Source organism: Carcharhinus amblyrhynchos, chromosome 17 (genome assembly GCF_965287045.1).
Source record: "Carcharhinus amblyrhynchos chromosome 17, sCarAmb.v2.hapA, whole genome shotgun sequence".
Lineage (NCBI taxonomy): Eukaryota > Metazoa > Chordata > Chondrichthyes > Carcharhiniformes > Carcharhinidae > Carcharhinus > Carcharhinus amblyrhynchos.
Window position 1 is genome coordinate 28,735,541 of NC_137340.1, and position 12,698 is coordinate 28,748,238.

At 41.0% G+C, this 12,698-nt stretch overlaps 1 protein-coding gene across 1 annotated transcript in view; it reads left to right on the forward strand.

Annotated features, from left to right (window-relative positions):
• The window catches only part of cpxm2 (carboxypeptidase X (M14 family), member 2), a 184,198-nt gene that overhangs the window by 43,526 nt on the left and 127,974 nt on the right, over positions 1 to 12,698 (forward strand). Inside the window, exon 4 of the mRNA XM_080205676.1 lies at positions 7,065 to 7,204. Within this exon, the coding sequence (XP_080061802.1) occupies positions 7,065 to 7,204 (140 nt within the window). The remainder of the gene's footprint in view (positions 1 to 7,064; positions 7,205 to 12,698) is intronic.

Below are 12,698 nucleotides of genomic sequence, written 5' to 3' on the forward strand. Positions count from 1 at the left end.
GACCCTGTAGTTCAAACACAGAATGTTCTACCATAAGTGTATTTTACAAAGGAACTTGGGAAGGAGGAGCAGCATTTGGCCCTTTGAGCCTGCTCTGCCATTCCGTAAGATCATGGCTGATCTGGTTGTGGTCTCAAATCCACTGACCTGATGAAGCTTGTGATTTCAAATGAAGCTGTTGGGCTACAATCTGCTGTCGTGTGACTTCTCATCTTGTCCACCCCAGTCCAACATCGGCATCTCCACATTAATCTTGAAACAGGGATACTGCGGCTTGCCAGTTCTGTGAGAGGAATAGCTCAGGTTGTTTCCAAGAAAACGGGCTGTCACACTAGCCCTGAGGAAAGGGAGGTGATCGTGGGGGGTAGGCTTATGAATGGCCAGCACCAGGGCACTTGTTACAGAAGGCAAGTGTGGCCTCTTCAGGCTCATCCCTGACAAGTCAATCTGATTTAACTCGAGTTTGTTTATTTGGTTTGGCCTTAAAAGAGGCCTGACAAGCCAAAAACAAATTGAAAGTTTCCTGGCGGGTTTCCTGAGTAACATTGAGCTTTAGGAACCACTGGTTTGGCAGCTCACTCCCTGGTATAGCCATGCATGGCAATCAGAGTCTGAAAACCTGCGTAGGCCCCCAATTGCCATCAGTAAATAGGACCATGGTTTGGATAATTAGGCAGCACCTGGTTCAGAGGAACAGACTGCTTGCCCGCTTACAAGCCCACTTAGAAACTGGGCCGTGGGCGTTAATGGGTTAACCAGGTTCTCCCGTCTGGTCACTCACTGTTCAAGGCAGAAACAAGAGACCAGCTGTTTCCCCTTGAGTGGTTGTTGGGATTTCACATCATGCTGACCAGGAGCTGCCTGATCTTTGCCAATACAGCCATTCTTTATTGTTCTAGACACTGAGCTATGGCAGGCTGATTAGCAACATAGCCGCTTCTGAGCCTGCCCTCCCCAAGCAGTGAAGAAGAGCTGAAATTCTGGCTGTTCCTCCAATCCTGATTACTGGCCTTAGAAGACCAAAACTAACTGCTCTTCTGCTTAGGATTTGAAACTAAGACTTTTTAAACTTGCACTGTTCAGTCACTCAATGACTTAATCAACAAAAGCAGGAGGAATACTTATGTATGAGAAGAATATCACTTTAGTTCTATATCAACCAACTGTTTGACATTTTTGTTAATAATATAAATAAGTCAAACAAAATCTACATAATTCAATATTTTGTTTCTTAAGCTTGATAACCACACTGTAAATCATAGAATTCCTACAGTATAGAAGGAGGCCACTCAGCCCATCAAGTCTGTACCAAACTAGGTTGGTACTGACAAGTCTGTACTGACCCACACATTTACCTTGCTTATCCCACTGACACTAAGGGGCAATTTATCATGACTAATCAACCTCACCCGCACATCTTTGGAGTGTGGGAGGAAACCAGAGCACCCAGAGGAAATGCATACAGACACAGAGTGAAAGTACAAATCCCACACAGTGTCCCAAGGTCAGAATTGAACCTGGGACCCTGGCACTGTGGGACAGGAGTGTTAACCACTGTGCCACCCGTGCATTGATATGTTACATGGTCATATATGCTTACATTAATATATAGAATATTGTTTTTTACACAACAGCTACTCATTTTTGCTCTGTCAATCAGAAGGACAGAATTAATTGGTAATGATTAATGCCGTACTTATTTGGCTGTTGAAAATATTCTGCACTGAATCAACAATACTCAATAATGAGAGCAATTAAGCAATGGAGTTAATTATGGTTTAAACCTGCTCTATAGCAGGTCATTGTGTTGAACACCACATATCTGAGGCTTGCTCTCAAACTTGAAAACTATGCATGGAATTTACGTCTGGCTAAAAACAAAACACATGATCACTTAAAATACATTTCACTTAAATTGTCAAACAAATACTTGTCATGCATAATCACTTCAAAGAATGTTAACTTTGTGTGAACCGCATAAGTCAAACTTTTCAAAAATCTCAAGTATGTTGGATGTTATATCCCTGTAATTTTGAGTTGGTGTAAATATTGTGCTATTGTAACCACAGATATATCCCATACTTCTACATGTCAAAGATTTTAACATCAAATTGAGTCCAACCTAATTGAGCAGAACTCAGCTGTTGTACCTTCAAGTCATTTTCAACAGCTTATAATAAATGGTAATCCTGTCAGACAGTTTGCTCTGGGCTAAGACTGCAAAATTCTGTTTAGTTACCAGCTTGCCCTATCACTGGGTGGAATCAGACTGTGCACAACAGTGCGAAAAAATCCAAATATTTTCTTCATCATTTTGCTGGATTGGGATGCTGACCCTTCCATTAGATATGATATGGAGATGCCGGCATTGGATGGGGTAAGTACAGTAAGAAGTTTTACAACGCCAGTTGAAGTCCAACAGGTTTATTTGGCAGCACAAGCCTTCAGAGCACTGCCCCTTCATCAGGTGAGGTCACCTGATGAAGGAGCAGTGCTCCAAAAGCTTGTGTGCCAAATAAATCTGTTGGACTTTAACTGGTGTTGTGAGGCTTCTTAGTGTGCCCTCCCATTAGGTCACAGTGCTAACCCTGTTGCAAGACCACAGCTGTGTGTATAGAGTTTTCTACAGATTATTCATAGATGTGAATTAGGCTTCAAATAAAGAAGGAGTTTGCATACGTATAGCATTGTTTACAACCACAGAATGTCCCAAAGTTCTTCACAATTAAATTCTTCTTTGCTGTCTAGTCATTGTTCTAATGTAGGGACATGGCAGCCAATTAGGACAGAATGGGCAGAACTTCCCCGTCCCACCAGCCATGAGAACCGTAGCCAGCAGGACATGGACCATGCAAAGGTTCATTGACCTCAGGCGGGATTTTCTGGTCTTGGGGTGAGCGCAGCGGGAAAATCCTTTCTATTAACTCTCACAAACAGCAATGAGGTAATGACCAGATTTCATGCATTGGTTGAGGAATAAACATCAACTAGGTCACTGGGAATAACTTCCCCACTCTACTTCGATGTAGTGCTAGAGGTATCTAACATTCACCTGACAGAGCACATTGAATCTTGGTTTCGTCTAAAGGACAGCGCCTCCAATAGTGCAGCACCCCCTGAGTGCTGCATTGTCGTGTCAAACTAGAATGTGGGCTCAAGTCCCTTGTGCAGGACTCAAATACATAATCTTCTGACTTGGAAATGAGAATGCTCCCAGTGAAACACAGCTAACAATGATGAGCCATAAGTGGCCGGTGTGGGTGGATATAGCTGGACAGATGGAGAACTGAATGCCCCTCTAATGGAGGTATGACCGAGAGTGACAGTCTCCACACCCCACCACACCCCCCCCCCCAAAAAATTACAAGACTCTTCTGAGCTGCAAAGGGAAGTCTCATGGCCCCATCAGAGTAATTAAGGTGAATTGTCTACTCTCTTAGTACTTTCCTGTAATCCCTTTTTCTGTGTTACACTCCTTTATTCATTCCTCACATGCTGACAGATGTGTTTTGAGGTCAAAGTGGATTTGATCAGTTGGGAGTGGGTTTGATATGAGCTCCAAATGTATCTCTTTGAGAGCGGAGGCCTGGAACTACAGCTCTCAGCGTGCCTTAGGAGTTTCTGCACATGCACAGGCTGGGATAAGGAGGCACATGCACAATCTGGGGCTTTGGGCCAAAGGCAGGCTTGATGCACCTGAACAAAAAGAAAAATGGTGTGAAAATCCTTATCATGTGACCAGGATTGGAATACCGTCATTATAAGGGCCAGGAAGAGTGGGCAGGCAGGCAGACATCTCAAAGGAAGAAGGGACTGAGAGAAGTCCTTATTAAGAAAAAAGAGAAGCAGAAAAGAAAGGCTTCAGGAAGAAAACAGGTTGGAACCTTAAGTCAAGAGGAGAAATCCTGGTGATTAAAGGAGGCCACAATGTGGAGATGCCAGCGTTGCAGTAGGGGAAACACAGTAAGAAGTCTCACAACAGCAAGTTAAAATCCAACAGGTTTATTTGGCAGCACAAGCCACTAGCTTTCAGAGCGCTGCTCCTTCATCAGGTAAGTGGGAGTTCTGTTCACAAATAGGGCGTATAAAGACGCAAACTCAATTTACAAAATAATGGTTGGAATGCGAGTCTTTACAGGCAATCAAGTCTTAAAGGTACAGACAATGTGAGTGGAGAGAGGGTTAAGCACAGGTTAAAGAGGTGTGTACTGTCTCCAGCCAGGACAGTTAGTGAGATTTTGCAAGTCCAGACAGTTTGTAGGGGTTACAAATAGTGTGACATGAACCCAAGATCCCAGCTGAGGCTGTCGTCATATGTGCGGAACTTGGCTATCAGTCTCTGCTCAGCGACTCTGCATTGTGTGTCATGAAGGCCGCCTTAGAGAACCCTTACCCGAAGATCAGAGGCCAAATGCTCGTGACCGCTGAGGTGTTCCCCAACAGGAAGAGAACACTCTTGCCTGGTGATTGTCGAGAGGTGTTCATTCATCCATTGTCGTAGTGTCTGCATGGTCTCCTCAATGTACCATGCCTCGGACATCCTTTCCTGCAGCGTATCAGGTAGACAACATTGGCTGATTTGCAAGTGTATGTACTGTGTACCTGGTGGATAGTGATCTCACATGATTAAAGGAGGCAGCAGAGGATGGTGATTCCATGCTATGGGCCTTTGGGTTAAATGGAATCCTTTGGAACACTGGTATTCTGCTTAACACAGCCAAGGAGCTAATCTTGTGCTTATGAATTCATACTGGAGTACAAACTCAACAATCCACGGGAATAGAGTCTCGGGAGACAAGAATTCAACTTTGTGAGGCAGGCTCTCGTTGAGGCTGTTGGGTTGGAGAGAATTCTAAAGCGAAGACTGGAATCCTTAATGAGAGAGACAGAGTTTCAATGAAATTGTTTAACTCAATGTTGTTGATGTCTTGGGTAGGGTATTGAGAAATCCGTGGGCTCTGTCTTGGTCGCATCTGTCATTTTTTATGGAATGTTTAGTGTGGTGTGTTCAACTACAGTTTATCCATTAATTCACCTGTACCTGATATAAATTCTGGATGGTAGCGTGTATGAAAGATATTGTGTAAGTTGTTTTATCTTTCTGACCTCGTATGGTTCAATTTTTTTTCAAAACTTGTTAATTGAATCTCAAGCTTTGTCTGCTTTAAACCAAAAGTTAATCCCGAACTGGATTTACCAAAAACCTTTGGGTCTAGTTTGGGATCATAACAGATTCCACAGAAATCAGCCTCTGGGTCTGAACCAAATAGACTCAGGTCTGTACATCTTCTCTTAGAGGAAAGATGTTGGAGCATCACAATGACATGTGACATCCTCAATATGAGATAAGCTGGTGATGAAACCACAAACATATGCAACCATTTCCTGGACAGAGAGGCCCTGTGCATCCAGCATGGATGCCTTCACTGTTGGCCTTCAGGTCTTGGCGGTCACAAAGAGACGAAAAGGAAAACTAATTGCTGCTGGCTTTGGGATAATATCTCTCCATGTCTGCAGGATCTAACTGATATCATCATGCCTGTCCTACTGTAACCAGTGCAAATTTTTATCAAGAGTCCAGCCCAATTGGAAGAACAGATGAAATCTGTTTTCATAATGCTGTTCCTTCTCCTGTGACTTTCCCAGACAGCTCTTGTCATATATCTACTTGTGATGAGTGGCAGGATTTGGCATTAGCAATGATGCAGAGGGCTAAAGAGACCTTCTAAAACACAGAAGCATGAAGATGAAGGCTCGGTTCACGTTACAATCAGCATCACTGGCATCCTTCACTCTGTGGTAACATCTTGATTACTGATGTATGAACAATAAAGAGAATCTTTGGCAATTGGCATCAGAATAAAAATGAAAAATGAGTGAAAATGGGTGGCACAGTGAGTCAGTGGTTAGCACTGCTGCCTCATAGCACCAGGGACCTGGGTTCAATTCTGACCTTGGGTCACTGTCTGTGTGGAGTTTGCACATTGTCCCCGTGTCTGCATGAGCTTCCTCCGGATACTCCAGTTTCTTCCTACAGTCCAAAGGTGTGCTGTTAGGTTGATTGCCATGTTAAATTGACCCTAGTGTCAGGGCAATTAGCAGGGTAAATATTGGGGTTTTGGGAATAGGGACTGGGTGGGATTGTGGTCAATGCAGACTCGATGGGCAAAATGGCCTCCTTCAGTACGGTAGGGTTTCTATGATTCTATGCTGTAAATATATGCTTATATAATGTAACCATGAGCCATATGACATTATGCTAATTGGGGTCTTAGCATGCAGAAAAGAGCCTAAAGTATAATTTTAAATGACCTAATATGCAAACTGGCCATCCAATCACAGCACTCAAAAAGATGTAGAGGTTCTTCAAGGTAATTAAGAAAATGTTTTATTTTGGGCCCAGGAACAGCAAACATGTTCCTTCAGTTACTGTAAAGATTATTTGATCCACTACTGATCCAGCTTGTGCATTTCTGAAACCTTTCCTGTTGACCAGGCTTTATCTGTACTGCCAGTGTTATGCCAGTCCAAATCTGACCAACTGCTCCTGGGCCCCAATCTGGAACAGGAATCTCACTGGCTCCATAAATGAGGTCCATTTGTGGAACCTCATACTGTCATTCTGGTCAAACAGCCCTCATATTTCACAACAGGCAACTGAGGTGTTAAAATTATACCTCTAATGTAAACCATTTTTTGCCCATACAACATGCATAACTGTCTCCACTCACCCGTAACCTAGACCTAAGTTATCTAATTCTATCATAAAAATTCTACATTAGGATTTCACTTAGCTGGAAAATCGTCCAAAAAGATCAATAATTAATTTCCTTGTAACTGGAAGGGATTTAATGATTGCAGAATAATTAAGTGTAGTTAATTATCTCCTTGCTATTATATCAACTGTTGCTGGCAGGAGTTCTTCGATTTTTATATGTCTAGCAGTTAAGTGGCAAGATATTATTTAAGTTATTGTCTGTCATTATTATTTATCTTCTGAATCTGAAAAGAGTTTTAAGCAAATTAGCACCATTGATACTTAACCCATGTTTCCCTGCCCACAGGCTGGCATCTATGAAGACGACTTCTATGATGGAGCTTGGTGCGCTGGCAGGAATGATTATTCACAGTGGTTTGAAGTTGATGCTAGAAGACTGACAAAATTCACTGGAGTTATAACACAAGGAAGGAATTCTCTTTGGTCGTAAGTAAACCCAACAGCCTTGGTACAAAAACAATGTTTCTAAGTAAAACACTGTTTACTCATGCAAACAACAATCATTCATGTCCATACCATCTTTTTGATTTGGTTTGATTTGATTTATTATTGTCACATGTATGACTATACAGTGAAAAGTATTGTTTCTTGACCGCTATACAGCCAAAGCATACCGAGCATTGAGAAGGATAGGAGAGAGTGCAGAATGTAGTGTTACAGTGATAGTTAAGGTTTAGAAAAAGACCAACTTAGTGCGGGGTAGATCCATTCAAATGTCTGATGGCAGCAGGGAAGAAGCTGTTCTTGAGTCAGCTGGAACGCGACCTCAGACTTTTGTATCTATTTCCCGATGGAAGAAGGTGAAAGAAAGAATGTCCGGGGCACAAGGGGTCCTTGATTATGCTGGTTGTTTTTCTGAGGCAACGGGAAGTACAGGCAGAGTGGGAGGCTAATTTGCATGATGGACTGGGCTACATTCACAATCCTTTGTAGCTTTTTGTGGTCTTGGGCACAGCAGGAATCATACCAAGCTGTGATACAACCAGAAAGAATGCTTTTTATGGTGCATTGCTCTCTGCAAGAGAAACCAGTTAATCCATTCTCCACCCTTGCCCCAAATCCCTGCAATTTTATTCTCTTTTGGTGATTATCCAATTCCCTTTTGAACTCCCATGATTGAATCTGCCTCCGCCATAATCCTAGTCAGTGGATTCCAAATCCCACTTGGAGAGGATTTTTTTCACCAAATGCACCTTTTCGGTCAATCACTTAAAATAATATCATCTGATCCTCAACCCTTTTGCCAGTGGGAACAATTTCTCTTTATGTATTCTTTCTAGACCCACATGATTTTGAACAACGCTATCAAATCTCCTCCTAATCTTGTCCTCCCTGAGTAGCACAGCTCCAACTTCACCCATCTATCCACATATCTGAAATCCCTCATTCCTGGAACCATTCTTGTAAATCATTTCTGCACACTCTCCACTATTTTCATATCCTTCCAAAGGTGTGGTGCCCAGAATTGGATACAATACTCCGTTGAGGCCAAACCATAAGTTTATAAATTTTCGTCCCAACTTTTTTTTGTACTCAATGGGTTGGGATTTTGCAGAGCTGTGACGATTCCAGGAACATTTAAAAATGACGGCTGGAACTGGAATGTGGAAATTCCATTACCACATTCAACCAGTCCAGTTTTTACCAGTAGGGTTTCACGCACAAGCATGAAACACAAATTCAAAATTTTAAATTATCTTTAAAGTAGTGTTGAGTTTAAAAGGACACCATTATCATTGCTCCAAATGCCTTACCCCTCAATACTTGAGTCACAAATTTTTGGTTGGGGTGTAAACACTTTTGAAGTCTTGTTTACGTCTCAAGATCTGAAATTATTCAATCTCCAGCCCTTTAAAAGTTAAATAAAACTCAGGAGCAGATGTCTGATTTAACAAAAACACAAACTGCTGGAGTGCATTAATTTACAGGCAATCTTCAGGAAAAAACCTTTACTATTTGTTCCTATAATATCAGTAGACTTAATTGTTGATGTTTCCCAGTACTTTTATTACAGCTAAGCCAACTATGAATGTTTAGCTGGATTTCAAAAGGTCAGAAGCACTTATCTCAATAAGGTGGCTGAGTTTACAGATTTAAGAGGTTACTAAAGGATGATGTGGATACTAAATCTTAGATGCAGCTATTGAATAGAAGTTTGTTCTTGTAAAAGATTGGTTATTTAGCGTCTGTGAAATCTTTGAATGGGTTTCATGAATGAGAGGTTTTTTTCCTGTGCCAAAGGCAATTAGGAATATGCAATAAATGCTGGCCTAGCTAGTGACAGCCAAATCCCATGAATGCATAAAAATGTGTTTATGAATGAAAGCTCTATTGTATTGTTAGAAATCATTACAGGGCTCCTGAGGCCTGCCCATAGTGGATAGTAGATGAGTGGCTATGAGGTGGCCATGGTGAGAGTTAAAGGCTGTAAATCAGCCTTTTATAACACTGAATCAATGTCTCAGAAAACTGAGGTGGGCCTTCTAACCAGCCTGCTTCAGCACCCATCTGCCTCTGAACTGCCTATAGAGGTGGAAAGTCTGACACAATCCCCTACTTTCCCTCAGTGGAAATTGCTTGTGATGGGGCCCTATGTATCAAGGCAGCTCTGTCAAGTTGGGAAATCTCATTGACTTGGGGTAGCTGCATGGTAGTGAAAATATGGCCCAATATCTCTATTGCTAAATCCTATGACCCCATCTGCTTTATTTACCATTTTATTAACCTGTCCCACTACTTTCAATGATTTGTCCACATATATCCCAGGTCCTTCAGCTCCTGCACCCTTTTAAAAACTGTGTTTTATTTTCTTTCTACCGGAATGCATTACTTCACACTTCCCTGCATTGCGTTTCACCTTCAACAATTATCCATTCCAAAAACCTGTCTACATCCTCCTAAAAATCTTCCACTGTCCTTCTCATGAGTAGAGAGGCGTGGGTTGGCATAGGGGCATGAGGTTCTGTGGGAGCTGGGTGCAGGGGCACAGGGACATGAGAGGAATCTTTTGAACTTATTTTTCAAATACCTCCAAGGTGCTATGAATCACGATTCTTTAAAAAATCGGCCTGGCTCCATGAAAATTGTGGAGGAGTAGGGCATGCCTATCCCCACAATGGAGCCGGCCAGGTAAGGAGTGTGGGGTGTGGGTTCATGACCCAAACCAGCCCGCAGCCTTGGAAGGCCATCATGAAAATTGGAAAACCCAGGAATATGGCGAAAACTGGAATTAGGATCCATCTGCTACTTTTAAAGAGTCTTGAGTCATCCCGATTCAGTGAAAATCCAAGCAATTCTCCTCGTGTCACTCACAAATCCAACCAATAGCACAAGCCTTTCTACTTTTATAGCTCTATACCCTTTTTTCATCTGTTCTCATGCATGGCTTTACCATCTGCTCTGATTTCAAACAGAACTCACACATCTTACTCATTGCTAAAGTTACCTCCAAAGATTCTTCTTACGTAAAAAGAGGCCAAAGATGATTCTTCTGTATCACACACTGACTCTTAACTGTTCACAAACCCTAAATCCATACTGGATTTTTCTCTCATATTTGAGCGCCTCTTTTAATACATCTCTCAACACAGCATTCAAAAGAAATCTGATCACCTGATCAATAATCATTCTCCAGCTGGCAAATCTTTTCTCTCCTTCACAGATTGGCCATCTTTCTGTATTTTATTCACACCACCACAGTTAATTAGTTCTGAACTTTTCTTTCTTGTTCCTCTTAAGCTGGAGTTGCACAGTTCTGCAATTAACATCCTTACCCTCCCTGAACCTTGTACAACCTTTGGAATTTCAAAACCTTTGTTTTGGTGTCATTTATTGTTTTACTATTTATTGCTTTGTTTTTCCCGATGCCCTTTTCAATTTTTCCAACCTTGTTCTTCCTTAACCATCTTTCTATTCTATAAACTTTGAACTTTGTGCAGTTCTTTCCTCCTCTCAACTCCTTTTGCCCTAAGATCAATTTTTCTACTGGCTTTTCTGAATGAATTCTGCCTTCAAAGTTGCTCCAGGCCAAATTAACAGATATTCATACTTTCAAAGGGGCTATATTTATTTGATTGTTTTTCCACTATAGCTGGACAATCTTCTCATTGAAATTAACATGTATAATCAACAGCCAACTTGATAGTGACCATCTTACACCAGCGCTGAAAGTTACAAGTGCCCACCACAGGAGTTCTTTTTGAAATCTAGCATTTCATTGTTCACTATTTTAATGTAACATTAGCTTGTTTATTTAAACGTAAAATGGTCAAAATAAATGTGAAATAGTAGATGTAATCATACTGTATAAACATGCTGAGCCTTCACCTGCTAGTATCACCAACAGTATATATTTCCTGTAATATAGTAATTAATCTAAACTAACTTCTGTAGACAATTTCTTTGTAAAATTTTTATTGACACATTCTCTGCACATTGAATGTAACCTTGTTACTCATGTCAACTTGGTTCAGCTGGTAATTTGAGTTCAGCTGAGACTGGTGCTTCAGTGCATGGTGGCATTGCTAGGTTCCTGGGTCCCTGGTGCTGTGAGACAGCAGTGCTAACCACTGCACCACTGTAACAGACATAACAGATGCTGTGGCACTATTTAAATGACTGGAAATCCTCCCGGTACCCTGAACACTTTGACCTGATATACTCGTACCAAAAATGAGTTAACTGTTCATTGGTTTCCCAACTGTGAGAGCTTGCTGTGCCTATATTGGTTGTCTACACAACAATTTCCAAAAGTAGTAAATTGGCAATCAAACACTGAAAGTGTTTAGTAAGATAAAGTGCTGTTGTATTAAAAATTCATCCCTTTCATGTTCTTTTCTCTAACTCTCACTGTGTTAGTTTAATTCCATTCATTGTATACTTATTTTGTAAATCAACTCACTAGGATCTGCTAATTAAGTCTTTATTGTATCTATTAGTAACAACAAAAACATAAAAATGGTTGTTTTGCTAAAGTTAATGGAAGTGTTAAATCATTATAATACTTGAAAAATTCGGGCGAAGTCTCTCTGGATAATGCGGCGAATTTTCAACACAGAGCAATTTGCTTAGATTGTTGATTCTCAAGAGGAACATATTCCATTTCCTTGGTAAATCTTAGCTAGTGCACAGCCTGTTGAGTTTGAGGTTTCCTCCTACGCTGACACATGCTTTGAAGTGTGAAAGTTGTGAATGTTCAGTACACAGCTGCAGGAATAAGCTGAATCACAACCTGATGGGTTGGGGTCATATCCCAGGTTAAAAGGCAAAACATCTGGAACCAGAAAAAAAAGTGCCTCCAACCCATCACTTAAAGTTTTAACAGAAGTGTGACAAGGTGAAAAGGAGCGATGGGCACCTTACACTTATGGAACAGAATATGGGCATATGGGTCAATCAGATATTATAATGAGGCTTTCTGTAGCTGGGTACTAAAATGCAAAGTCTTATTGTTTGACTTTCGCTCCTGCTATCTCCCTCTGCTACTCTGCTTTCAGTAGAATAATGTGGATGAGTGAAAGAAGCCATGCCAAAGGAAGAAATGTCATAATTTGTTGCCCAAGCTAGTGGTCACAATGCAGTAAGGTTTTTGTAAGACTTCTGGAGAGTCACTTCTTTTAAAACAAGCAAGTTTCTTAGTTGTATTTTCTATGCAGTGATCAAAGCTAAATTTGCTGTAAAGTCTTATTCTGAAATGTTCTATGACGCCACTTTGGCAATGTGTTATCTCTTGGACAAATTAAATTGCAAATTATTCAAATACATTGGCTTCCTACAAAGACTGTAAAGTAATTGAGTTGATAGTTGACTTAGTGCAATATTTGATTTATTATTGTCACATGTATTAGCATATAGTGAAAAACATTGTTTCTTCCATGCTATACAGACAGAACATACCATACATAGAGAAGGAAAGGAGAAT